Source organism: Drosophila navojoa, chromosome 2 (genome assembly GCF_054131105.1).
Source record: "Drosophila navojoa isolate 15081-1374.11 chromosome 2, UAZ_NAV_1.0, whole genome shotgun sequence".
Taxonomy (NCBI): domain Eukaryota; kingdom Metazoa; phylum Arthropoda; class Insecta; order Diptera; family Drosophilidae; genus Drosophila; species Drosophila navojoa.
Window position 1 is genome coordinate 6,918,665 of NC_142890.1, and position 14,472 is coordinate 6,933,136.

The window sequence follows — 14,472 nt, forward strand, 5'->3', positions numbered from 1 at the left end:
GCTATGATGGATGCTGTATAAACAAAACCATGTTTTATATGCAAACCGTGGCGGCTCCTTTTGTTGTGGCCTTGTCGCCAGTTGAGGGGCGGACACTTTGATGTTGTGCTTGCCTCGTGTCGGAGAGCAGTTCTTAAAACGTACCGATGATCTCTCATACTGTGTACACACTGTGCCCGACTGTGGACGCTGTCTCACACCGGAGCGTCATAATTGCTTGAGTCAATAACATGTCCGTGGCTCAAATTGAGCACAAAGGTGCGAACTGCGGCCATAGTTGAAGGTGTGAACGAGGTCCATTCAGGCCTACAGCCTGCTAAGTAATGGGCCAATAATATAATGTGGGAAATTGAGTGCGTAGCGCCAGAGCGATAGCTTATAGGCCCTCTCACTTGTTTGTTTATCGAGCACTTTGCGCTTTTACTAATTGCCGTTTAATTTATTTACTCACTCTCACACTCTGTCTCTCTGTCTTTCCCCTTAGATGAGTGCACAATATGGAACTGGCGATTTGTAAGACAGATCTGTCTGCAACAAAATTTATGCTGCCACCCGCGCTGCCAGACGCAGCGGCAATTGCAACAACAACGGCAACGGCAACTGCAACACACTCGTTTCTCGACCGAGCGGCACAAATAAACGAGCTCTTCAACTTCAATCCAGGACAACATTTGTTCAAGACCAACAACTCCTTTCTGAACAACAACACCAGCAGCAGCAACAACAGCAGCAGCAGCAACATGCGACTCAAGAAGAACAGAAAAGTTACATTTCTGTCCAGCATAGTTGAGGTAAGTTAACGATCTATACAAGCAAATGATCTCAGGTAAAGTTAAGAGAAGTCCTGGATAAAAGATCGTTTCCGATCTATGTAATCATATGTTCCTTTGTGAGTAGCTACAAACAGTCCTAAAGATCACACACAGCTTTCATAAGTCTGATCAAAAATGGCATGATCAATTGGCAATTCCAGGCAAATTCGATTCGCTTTCCACTTTTATATCATTACATAAATAACTGAAAGAATATATTCAGATGTATCTATCAACTGTCGATCGTATATACTACACTGGCACTAGCATTGTGAAAGCTTGTAAATCTGATCAGCGATCAGTTGTCGATCGGTCTGACACTTGCTAAATTTATACGGACATAGGTATTTATAGTCCTGATCGTCCCCATGGCTTGATATGCCTGTCGATCAGTTCAGGCTGTTCGCTCCAATGTCCAATCGGCTTAGACGATCTTGAGGCTATTTCGATATGCACAGCACGTCAACTTATTCTAAATTTGGCTGCCCAAACAGAACGCAATTATAATGTATTATGATTTTGTGTCTTATGCACTTTTTACACCCTACACCCATGACATCAGGCATATCAGACAGATACTATAAATAGCTGATTGGCATATCAATTAATGATGATCAATATGATTGATTATAGAAATATTGTGCTTACGTATTCTGGCATTTATTATCGATGTGATATGAAATGCAGGGTATGTGAATTTCGTTAAGCTGTTTCGGCTAGAATCTTTTGTTTATGCGCTATAAAAGTAATGAGCGTGCCACTTAATTTATGACACAAATAGTCTGCCCAGCGAGACCTGCCTGTAATGTAAATAATCAAGAGTCTATACAGAGCTCTACCGAAAACGGCAGACAATGAGCGAGGATACAATGCGTACAGTATATGGGAATTATAAGGCTTCGCCCAACTGCGTCATCCCGATCGACAATAGCTCGGTTGATCCATTCATGTTCCTATAAGTCTTCTTACATACATATATAATCGTATATACATATAAAAACTTCTAACAATTGTTCTGGAACCATTTAAAATGCATCAGTTGAGTATAAAGTTACGATCTATTACAGTATTATTTTGTTTCCTTCTCTCAACTTTCCAATCATGGGTAAAAGAAAATCGTAATAGGAAAAGTTTTTTCTGTAACTTGTCTGGTTTTAGGTATCTGCTCCTTTTTTTCGATTATGTAAAGGTATTTTTGGCATTTGCCGCTGCCAGGGCTTGCGGTTAACATATCCGCTGAGCTGACCACTTTCATCCGGTCATGTCGGTCAACAGCCTGGCCGAGTCGAGCCTGGCGGAGTCAAAGGACCTGAGTTGAACCTGGCCGCATGCGCAGTCGCGTGGAAAATGCAGTCAAGTAATTTAATCTATAGTCTGGCTGAAAGTCGGGTCTTAAGTTTCTCCTCTGTATATAGAGAGTATATAGCTCTTTTTTTGTCGCCTCTTTCTTTATTTCATTTTTTTTTGTCTCTTGACATTTGAAGCTAACCACGTAACAGAAGCTGAACTTTTTTGAGAGACTGTCGTCCGCTGGAGCAACGAATCAAATTCCAATTCGAAATTCAAATTGAATTGTCTGTTTGGCGTCAATTGATTACGATATTTATGAAACATTTCATTTGACTACTGTGACCTCCATTATCATAAACGACAATAAACGACCGAAGCAGCAGCCACATGACGGTCCCACAGCACTACACACTCCTCCTCCCTAATCATCGCCTAGTTCAAAGTGTGTGTGTGTGTGTGTGTGTGTGTAGAAGTCAAATGTACAATTCAATTTATTAGAACGCGTTTAACATGATCAAAGCCTGTGGACAGCTTCAGCAATTGGGGCAGCCACAGCGCTCTCAACCCCCTTCCATCCTCATCTTTCCCATTCTGCCTCTGCAATCTGTTTCGTATTGCTCTGATTGCTCTACGTTCTATCTTTTCGTGGAGGGGACTACAGCTCAATTTTACTAACTTTCCTAAAAGTGCCTAAGCTCGAATTCAACAAAGTCCAATGCTAGTTCATTTGACATCATTCATTAGGCTCGGTGTATCCAATTTGCTAGGGCAATATTAATTATATGATGTCGAGCTAGTTAAGCTGTATAAATAGTTTTTATATGGGTTGCGTATTTATTAACCCAGCAGCGGTGTGGGAACTCAAACATGAGATGTAGAAAAAGATGAAAATTTCATTCATAGATCAATTAGATTTATAGCTTATAACTACTTGATGATGATTTTAATGATTCGCTTTCAACTTTAAACTGTAAAAAATTAGATTTCTAATATAAAGTTTTAGTTCTCGAGTTGTAATTATTAAAATTTTACTTTTTTCTTCAAATTTGACAGTCCACAACAAAGTATATTAAAGAGGAACCAGTCAACGGCTGCAAGGATCTGCCAGTTTGCAGTTTATCGGATATTTCAGATCATGAAGCCTCGCTGGGTAAGTGTGAACCGTGAAATTTCATTTTATTTTTAAGTCACATCGAATTGGGAGGTTTTTTTTTTTTAATATTTCGGTATCAATGCATCGCATTCTATAAAACTACGCATTAAGCTTTTAGTGTAATCCCCCCAACTCAAACAGTATTTGGGGATTCCCCAAAGAAACAAAACCTACCCTTATTTTTCAGTGTATTCGAAAAGCCATGGTATTGCCATTAAACCGATTGCTATATGGGTTCCAAGTTTTAGACACAATTTGAAGATAAGAAATTTCTAAGAAATGGAAATAATTAAAGAGCAATATGTCGTGCGAATGTTTCATATTTTCTTATATATGATTGTACTCAGTGCTTGGGCGCTATCTTTGCACTCAGACGTACGCACATAGATGTAGATATGTATATGTATTTATATACATACATATATGTATGTGTATATATGTATATAGATATGTTGGAGAGACTGTATACATATACATATTAAAATATATATTACATATACACACATAGACACAGTCACACACATGGAGAAATGCCATCATCAGTCATGTTCAGACTCTTTGGCTGTGGCCGATTTGTTTTTGCAATTTTGTTTTTCGCATTTGCCTTTTGAGCGGAGCGATAAAAATATATACCAAATACAAATTATTCGCGATAAGATAAGCAGCAGACGCACTGGCACATATGAACAATTGTGATTGGACTGCTGAGAACAAAGCGTGTGTAAGAAATATAGTTCGAATAACTGGTTCTCTATAAGGTCTTATAAATGTCTATAATAAGCACTGCGAAGCCCGAAATGTGAAAATCTTTACTGCGGCCTACGAGCTGAAGTTTAATATACCCATTCATTGAGCTACATATATTACCTTTTATAAAGAACAAGTTTAATATTTTCTTAATTACAAAATGGGATTCAATTCGAGCTTTTTAAATTATATAATATGGATGGAGTTTCCTTAGTTAGGAACCTAATAGTCTTATCGAATTAAAACTTTAATAAGAAACTTAAATAAATATGTATATGTAGAATATGTTTCGCTTCGCTTCGGTTTGATTCGGGTTTGGTTTCGGTTATTTCTCTTATGGCTCGGATCGGGTTGTTGAAATACATATATTGAGAATTTCAATCTTGATTTAAACATCACATGAACTATGCATTTATGTACATACATATGTATGTACACATACACATACACGTAGTTGGTTAATATTTTGTTGTGTAAAAAGTCACGTCGTTTATTTCCGGTGTCCATTCAGTGGCAGCAGCAGCAAGCACCGCGCCCCAAAATACGGGCAAAGTGCCAAGCGAACTTACAGATTCATTCATTCTTTCATTCACTCATTCACTCATTCGCCCCCAAGTCAAGTCATTCAAAGTGAACACACAAAAAAAAAAAAAAGAAGAAAACACTCATACATACACACATTTGCATTTCAAATATATGAAATAAATATATCTTAAATGTGCACTCAGTGCTTGGCCCCCATCTCCACCTACGTTTCTAGTTCGTCCCCTCTGCTCATGCTCAGTGTTCTTTCTAGCTGCTGCTGCTGTCAATCAGGCAATGCGTCAGTCAGTCACTCACTCTCGCAAAATACCTTACGTATACGTTATGTGACAAAACGTCGTCGTCGTCGTCGTCGTTGTCGTTCGTTTGGCTCGCGTCTTCTATACGTTTTGTCCACTACACAGACACACACACACACACACACACACATTTGCATTTGTGTGTTTATGCTTTTGAATGTGGCTGACAGCTTAATGGTAATTTGTATGCATCTTTGCTGTGTGAATGCTGATGAAAATGTTTCGCTTGAGCCATAATTGTGGGAAGTTTCTCTAAAGAACAAAAGGGTCTCGAAATAGATTACATAACAACAATTGCTAACTCTATTAAACCCAATTAGTTTTCAGCTAATTCGTGTGATAGTACGAGTATCTATTAATCTTAAAATGAAGTCGACAGAATGACGAGTTTAAATCAGAATTCTACAAATATTTGTAAAATTCATACTAGAATTTTAACCCTTTCATTTGTAAAGCATTTCAAATGTATTCGCATCCAATGTATCTTACAGATATTTTATGTATTTTTATGTCTTTCACTCATAGCTAATTTAAACAATGCATTGGCAGCTGTTGAAGTGTCCGAATTTATTGTTGTATATAAAAACAAATCACAAAATGGGATATTTTAGTCTCCACACATACACACACACTCGCTCATACACATACAGCGAAACGTAGCGCCTTATCGCTGCGTCGAAATCAACAACAACAAATAAGTAAAACCAAAACAATTTCAATGTCAACGCGACGCAAACGTACGACAAAAGTCAGTGGCCAACTATCCCCCACAGTATGTTGTGTGGCCCAGCCCCAGCCCCAGATCCAGCCCCTGGTCTCAGTCCCTATCAGAGTTGCTCGACGCGCAACGCATGAACTTATCTTTTGCCGCTAGAAGATCGGCCATAAAAATGGCAAAGAAATAAAGAAACATGCAAAACGGCGACAACTGCGCAGATGCTGGATACTCATTGAAAGGGAACAAAAATAATAATAAATAAAATAAAGGGGACAAAGAACGGGGCACGTAAATTTAGTTTACAATATGCAAGCACATAAGAGCGAGAGATACGCACAGACAAAGACAAGTATAACCTACATACATGTACATAATTATATAAACATACATACACGTCTATACATACATATATAAATGTATCCAGCCTGCCCTTATTTGAATTATATATGTATGCATATATGTATGTATCTGCACAAGTGTGTACACAATGTTTTTTAGCGCGCCTTTAATCAGCGCATATTAATCATAAACTTTGAAAATAACTGCAAAAGCCGCCACAATGCTGAAAAAAATAACAAAAATAATGTAAAGCAAATATGATTTTTTTTAATATGCTATGATTCGTATGAAATTATTACATGCGCGCCTGTATTAGTGAGAGAAGAGAACAGAAACCGAAAAGCAGGCGCAGGCAGAGACCGCAGAACGCAGCAATGGCAGCAGCGAAGAGAGCCAACACTACTTTCATTCATTTTCGGCGCTCAGCTCGCTGCTCGTTTCATTCATTCATGCGCTCAGCCAGTTGCTCTCGCGACTCTCTCTGGGGAACGTCAAAAAAGCAAAAATAAAACGAAGAGAAAAATACAAAAAAGCAAAAAAAAAAGCAAACACGTTCGTTTTCATTCATACTTGCGGTGTGAGTAGAAAAGTTTCTGGTTCTGCCTGCCCATCGCTGTCGTTGTTGTTGTTGTTGTAGTTGTTGCTCGCTCGATCGCCTCGCGGCGTTGAAATGCAGTTGATGAATGGGGAATAGCAACAGGCAACAGAAACTGAAACAGAAACATTGGCTCGCTTTGGCTTGATGGGGCTGGCTGGCTGAGTTTTTGTTTTTGGCTGGCCAACGTGGGGAACTTGAGTTGTTTTTGTTATTTTAATTTTTTTTTCTTCATTGGACTTGCCTGCTTTGTGGAAGTTCTCTACTTTGCGCTCGTCAGTCCTCTTAGCGTGTGTGTGTGTGTGTGTGTGTGTGTGTGCGTGCGTGCGTGTATTTGTGCACTCGCTGATGCTTGATGTTTGTTTCCTTCCTTTTTGCGTGTGCGGCCCCCAAAGCAATATTCCTGCAAACCGGCTTCTTCTTTGCCTGCCTCTTCGGGCTGCGCTTTGGCTCTTTCCTCTGCTGCCGCAGTCGACGTCGCAGATGTGGGCGCGACTCGCAGCTCGGCTCGGAGTGCATGTGTGCATAGATGTGTGTGCGTGTGTGTGTGTGTGTTTGAGTGTGAGTGTGCTTGTCTCTTTTGACTGTATTTATTTTGATTTTAGCTGCGCCCCGCCGTCTCTGCTGCTCTTTATTTATTCATAATTGGAGTCGGACTCCCCAGCCGCCTAACGCACATTTGTGGACAGCTGCTGCTAAACCAGTTGCTGATGCTGGGGCTGGGGCTGGGGCTGGGGCTGTCTCTCGACACTTGCTCCGTGTTTTTGATTTAAGTTTTGTTTTAATTTAAGTTTTTACCTTTCAAATTTCATGTTCACAGATTTCTTGCTGTTGTCTTTTATTTGTTTTTTTGTTTCTTTTTTTTTTTTTTTGTTGGCCTTTTCGTGGAACTGCTGCGTTAACAACTTTTTGCCTCTTTTCGAGTTTACAATTTTTCATTCATTCATATAAATGTTTGTCGTTGCGCTTGCTACAAATTCATATGTAGATCTGCGCGCCTGTGTGTGCGTGTGCGTGTGTGTGTGTGTGGTTTTGTTGTTATTGCTTTAGTTGTATTTGGCTCGCCTGTTTTATATTTCGTTTGCACGTCACTTTTCACACACACACATTCATGTGTGTATGTGTCGTTGAGTATATTTGTTTTTTTTACGATTGTGTTTGCTCATTCATTCATAAGTTTTTGCTTAGGTTCTTTTTCGGTTACAATTATTAATTGCCAGAAAATTATATTTATAGCTGTGTTAAACTTGATAAAAGTTTCAGTTGAAACAATTGTTAATGTAAATAATCTTTGCATATACATATACATACTTAGCTAGCTATACTCATGCACATATACATATGTATATATTCATATTCTATATACACATGTAACTCGTTATATTCATTTATAGATGTAGTCAATCAATAATTTCAAATGTCTTTAATCACGTATTGTGCAAATATATTAATTATTGAAATATAACTTGCTATCTAATCACGTCTGGCCTGCAGCTATAATATACGTGGTATATATTCATTCATGAAATCATAAAAATAGAGAAATAAATCGTAGCTTCGCTTCGAGTGCTTTAAGTTTGTAAGTTTGAAGTGTGATATTTTTTAAGTTCCCTTGGAAACATTGTTATAATACAAATTTATTTAAAGTAGTGCTCGACTCTTTGGGAGCTACAGCACTGGAATGTAAAATATTTCTTTATATTTTTTTTAAATTTATTAAAAAAGAGAACATCGCAGTGTATTCAATCTTCGCCTATTCCTTGTTTTCTGTTATTTGATTCATATATAGTTTTTTGTATTGTAAATTTGATTTGTAAAAACGGAAATGACTAAATTGATGCATCCCCATAATTTGCGCAGCTTTAACTGCGGGTGCCACCAAGCCCCAAGCATGGCTAATCAGCACGCACCGAGAGATAAAAGTAGATCGGGCAATGTCGCACTGAGACTGAAACTGACCCAGCACAATGAAATGAATCTGGCACGTGTGTTAAAGATGAAGTCGAGGCCCGCAGAGCGCAGATAATGCTGACCAAATATACATATGTGTATATCGACATACACATACACATATCTAAACTGTTATCAATTGAAAAGTCGTGTTCATGTCTGGCACGTGTAACCTTGCCCCAACTGCAACTCCCCCACCAACTTATAGAGTCAGATGACCTTCAGGTATTCGAACTTAACGGTCGTCGGCTATACTGTTCATTTCGGGGTACAGCAATAAAGAAAACGCGCACAAATATTTGTGGTTTGTTCTGATAAGGGTCTTATCAGCACTTCACTATTATACTACCAAAGACCCAATGGTATTTAGTTAAAAATTGTATTTATTTTTGGAATACATAACATAAAACTTTATAAAAGTTAGAATATTTGATTTATAACTAAGAGCTACACTTAGAAAATGAAGATATACATATTTATATATATGTATATATGCATATTTATGTAGGTTATATATCCAAATTTATTAAATGGGAAAAAATTAATTTCATATACTATAAAAAAAATAGTCTTACTGCACATAAATTTTCATTCTCTTTATTATATATTTTTTCTTTATATATAATTTCTTTATATATAATAAATGGATTTATAAAATTCAAATATCCTAATGTAAAATTGAAGTAAAACTAGAATGGTGTGTGTCCGTGCTAAATGGGCAAATGAACAATGAGCCCTTCAAAAAATGTTGCATACACTCGGGCGCCCTCATTCAAGAAAAACCATTGCCTACTTTTGGGTGCAGAAAAAACCAAACTTTTAGGCTACAACATATTTTATTTATTTAATTATGTTAATACTCCCATTTGGTATATATTTATCAATTGAAAAAAGGTGAACTCATTCAAAAATATATTAAAAATATAGAAAAAATAAAACTCGCCCGAGCAGGGACTTGAACCCTGGACCCTTGGATTAAAAGTCCAATGCTCTACCGACTGAGCTACCCGGGCATACATAATTACGCGATGAAAACACTGCTTGATATTATCTTTGGCGTGATGTTTTGATTTATTAAATTAATATGTCAGATAAGGAAACTAATAAAAACAAGAAATACAATAACAATATTAGCTGCACACATTAATTAATTATTCATTATTCAGCTAACGGATACTCCAGTGAGAGGCAACTGCATAAATAATATGAATTATAAATGGTTTTTTATTTACTTTTTTATTTTACTTATGTATAGTCAGAGTAATTAAGTCCAAGTTCCAGTCAATGCCCATCTTAAGTCTAATTCAATTTATCATCTATGCCAAATTTGGACACCCATTAAACGCATATTCCGTTTGGCGTATGGCAAACGGAATGCGAAATGTTGCCACAAATATGAATCAATTAGTTAGGCAACATGTACTCACACACACACACACACTCAGATAGATGCATATATGTATACAGATACCTGGATGTGCCAACTAACAACTGCCATAAATGCAGCAACAACAAATTGCAGATTGAAACTCGTTCTTGGAGCAGCATCAATTGGCCAAGTAGATTATATGCTGTCAACTGGGGAGCAGAGCCGGGCAAAGCCGGGTAAGGCTGGTCGTCGCGACGTCAGCGTGGCCAATTGATAATGCAATGGCCAACGGTCAATTGACAAACGAAAATCGATGAAATACGAAAACGTATCTAGAGCGTGTGTGTGCATGTGTATGTGTGTGTGTGTGTGTAGATGCGAGTATCTAAATATCAGTCATTGCTGCATTTATCATTAGGAAATATGAGACACCTGCAACACACTCGCAATATGATACAAAATCGACTGCACAATTTTCCAGATGCCTGCGCGTTGGCCAAGAACACAAGCGGGGCAATTGGCCTGAGGGAGGGTGGACAGTGGAAGGGGCTAAAATAAGTCAGTTAGTTTATGGTTTATAGTTTATAGTTCTTCAGGAGCTATGGATCAATTGAAGCGTGTCCGCCATGGGCCCAGCATGCCCAACATGCCCATAAGCCTTTAGGCCAATTTAACGCTGCTGCCCACCCCTGGCCATTTCGCTTAAAGCCCAATTGATAATTTAACGCTTCAATTGGCCCAAAGAGTAAAAATATATATCAAAATTAACTAACATACGTAATTCCTCTTCTTGGCCCAGTGCGCAGGCGTCGCTTGCTTTTTGAACTTCTCCATTTGATGGGCCTTCAGGTTTTAGCTCTGTCATAATTTTGTAGCTCTAGAAACTGTGAAAACTAATGTGTTTAATTTCCAATTGTCATTCGAATTAAAAGCCATGAGAGAAAGGGAGGGCAAGAGAGAGAGAGAGAGAGTGAGTTTTTCTGCATTAGAGGAAATGTAAGTCGGATGCATGCACTTAACGAAGTCCATTTTCACTGTGCACATTGAATATTTCATTTTCTAGGCACACAATGGATCGAGCAAACTGCGAACTATTTCCTAGGACTTGACAAATCTCTCCTCATGCACAACATCTAGTATAGATTTATAGCAAATTGATTTTGCTTGCGTACAGTATACTCATTTTTCTTGTACAGTTGCGTACTATACAAATTAGTTATCGATATACTTCAACTTCATAGAGTAAAATAATCTATGTAGTGTGTAGACATTATTATCGGTAAAAGTCGATATTGGCTGTAAATTTATATAATTCATTTATATAGTTATTGATATACTTAAAAGGTAAAAGGTTGTACATCTTCTATATAAAACTTGCTTCTAAGGCTTATGGTCCTCAAGGTAGAAAACTAAATGAACTACAAAATTCGATTTTTTATCGATGACTTTGAGTTTTTATATATTAAAAACCTTGATACATGTTTTGCCTATATAAATATATAGAAAAAAACAAGAGCACTTAGGCTGATCGTAATATAAACTAAGATAATAGCTGACCTGGATTAATTAGCTTTGCCCGCAGGCCATTTAAACCGCATACGAGCGATAAGAACTCCGAAAATAGCATTTTATGCCCATTAGCCAATTCACCTGACATTCGCTGGCGCTTTTGTGTCTATGCCAAGTTGTAACTGATTCTCTCTCTGTTCAATGCTCTAAACAAAAACAATCGATAAATTTTCATAGCAGATTGCAAGTGGCTGTTGATGTTGTTGTTGTTGCTGTTGTTGTTGCTGTTGTTGTTGTTCGATGGAGATGGAGATGGGTGTGGAGCTGGGGAGCGCCATCCACGCACAGTGGGTTGCCGTTTGGTTCGCCTTTGATGCTCGGCGCAATTTATCAACGCATTTTATTGAGTGTTTTTGTTGTTCGCTTGCATTTTTAATTGTTGCCGCCTGACGCTGACCATAACACCAGGTCGGGTCCCGATAGAAAGATACAACCGGATCGAGACCGAGATACATGGATGTACGGATACGTATATATGTATGTATATGTCTACTCGTATGTATGTATATATGTATGTACTCGCCTCTGTGACTGAGCATAAATTTGTATACATTCCATTAGTAGATCGGAAGTTAATTTATGCTATCCATGTGTATATACTTGTAGGATCATTTAGTTTTGTTTATTTGAGCCAAAAGATTTGTTGCTGGGCGCATAAATTAGTTTGTCATTGATCGCACTGGCGTCTTGTTGAAACAATTCCTTCCCCTACCCACGTTTTGCTTTGTTTCTAGTTTTTCTTCGTCTCCTTTGTTTTTGGGCAGACGATACAAGTACTCGATGCTCGCACCGGATAGATGGAGCAACAAATGCATTCTAGTGGAAGTTGTGAATCTCTTGCGCCAAACAAACACTTCAGCACGCAAGCTGCAAAATCTCCAACTCAAACTCGGAGCAGGTGAAACTCTGAGCTGGCCAGACCACTTTTCCGTCCAGCTAACTGGCAAACTGGTCTCAGTCTCAGTCGTAGTCGCAGTATCTCTATTAAAAATAGTCTAATGATCAATGTGTTGGCCGGTGGGGACGATGGGGCCGCACCGCCCGCCCCGCTGCAAGGCATATGCAAATGCTGGACTGGAGGGAGCAGCAGGTGGGCGGTCTAAGGGTGAGCTGGCAGTTGGAATTGAATGCAATTCAGCGACGCACAATTCAAGAGCAGCTCCCAGTTTGATCGGAGGCTCGACTGCCATCATCATCAGGTGGAGGAGGAGGGGGAGGCTAGGGCTGAACGCCAGGTGTTATGCTGTGGATGCTCCACATTGCACGCCATTCAGCTGGACAGCACTTGATTGTCCAGTTGCTGTTGTTGCAGTTGTTGCAGTTGCAGTTGCAGTTGCAGTTGCAGTTGCAATGTTCTTTGTGGCTCGCGTGGGCTTATTACGGAACTCAAATTGCATCTTGATGCGGAATTATGTTATGAAGCGATCACAGCTGCCCACTATCAATTTGTAGCACGGAAATTAAACTGATTTCGTTACGGGCTCGCTTCATTTGTGTAGCCCCTTCGCCCCCTTCATATGTGGGCAGCAGGCGCCAGACGACTGAGGTCTTACTTAAAAAACAATTAATATTGCTTTTTATCTAGCGCTGCTACCGCTTGGCGGGTCTCCAAATGTTTTCCGTCACACATCAGCATCAGCTTCGGCATCAGCATTAGCATCAGTGACGCCAACGTCTACGTCTTAATTGTTATCAACTAATGGCCACATATTTGTCAAACAAACTAAAACGGCGCAGCATCCACAAATAACACGAAACAAATAACGTGAAAAGCAAAGTATCTCAAAGATACATTTGATTTAAATTTCTTAATTTATGCAATGCCGTTTCCAAATGGTTGTTAGGAGCCGCCACTGACTTTATAATGGCTAATCGCTTTTATTATTGCTTCATTTTAAGTGTGTGAAAGCCATTATAAGTCGCTCAGCGATGCTCGCAGACTAAGAACCTGAAGCTTCAAAATTTGAGCTTAAATATAGTAGTTAAATGTTTGCTAGAAGAGTCTTCTTTAGGTATACTTACTAGAGAAATATTCCTATTATAATTATTAAGAAAATTCAGATTTAGTACATTTTTTATTTAGCCATCAGCTTTCTACATCGCTCTTCTATGAGATTCTCATAAGATTCTTGCAGATTTTATGCTCAAGCTGTTTAATTGGGACAAAGAATATTTAATCTTCACTTTACCTTTTAATTAATAATAAAACAAATTCGTAAGCTTGTAAGCCATTTGTAAATAGCTGAAGCTTTATCTACAACTTGCTCGATTTAGCAAATACAAATAGATTGTATCTCAACAAGTTGCTGATAAACAAAAACAAAAACAAAAAACACACAGACCTTTGTCACTTATAGCTTGACTTCAGTCTTTCAGTCCGTTTGCTAATGAATAATTATTGCTAATTGATGTTGATAAAAATGAATTTATGAATGTGTTATGCGTTCTGTGCATGTGTGTGTGTGTGTGTGTGTGTGCATGTCGCAGCCTCGTCGAGTTCTATCAATTAAATTGGCCTCCCAGCCAGTGGGCATGAATGAATAAACCAGTCGATTTGTAAGTTGATTGGCAAACTCGACTGCCAACTGCCAACGGGCAACTGGCGGAAGTAGCATTGGAGTTATCTATCTATCTATCTAACTATCTGGCTGGGTAAACAGTTAAGCCTATGGATGCGTCACAGTATCACACGATTAGCAGCCGAATAAGATAGTGGCCAGATTCGTGAAGTATTCATTCATAATTTGCGCTGTGGCTTGGCGTAGAGCTATCTATCTATATATAAATATATATGTATGTAGTATATATGTGTATATACAGGCCATAATCTGCGTATCTATGAAGTACACAGCTCACAAACAAAAGATACACAACGTAACTGCCTATATGCGAGCTCGCACACACACACACACACACACACACATCAAGCATATTTAATTTGAGGCAAACTAGCAATGATTAGGAACATCCGGTTTACTAACCGAAAAAGCAACCGAACGAACAACGTAGCATCCATCCACAACAGCCATTGAACAGTAGCAACAACTACGACACTCGAGTTGATTCGTTTTCGTTCTTATGTCTACGA

General features: G+C 38.6%; 1 protein-coding gene and 1 non-coding gene across 2 annotated transcripts in view; one reads left to right on the forward strand and one right to left on the reverse strand.

Annotated features, from left to right (window-relative positions):
* The window catches only part of pnt (ETS transcription factor pointed), a 171,669-nt gene that overhangs the window by 118,820 nt on the left and 38,377 nt on the right, over nucleotides 1-14,472 (forward strand). Inside the window, exons 3-4 of the mRNA XM_089256138.1 lie at nucleotides 485-791; nucleotides 3,156-3,252. Coding sequence (XP_089112264.1) covers nucleotides 498-791; nucleotides 3,156-3,252 — 391 coding nt within the window. The 5' untranslated portion in view covers nucleotides 485-497. The remainder of the gene's footprint in view (nucleotides 1-484; nucleotides 792-3,155; nucleotides 3,253-14,472) is intronic.
* On the reverse strand, nucleotides 9,387-9,459 carry TRNAK-UUU (transfer RNA lysine (anticodon UUU)). The gene has a single exon. It is a non-coding gene; the product is annotated as a tRNA-Lys (tRNA).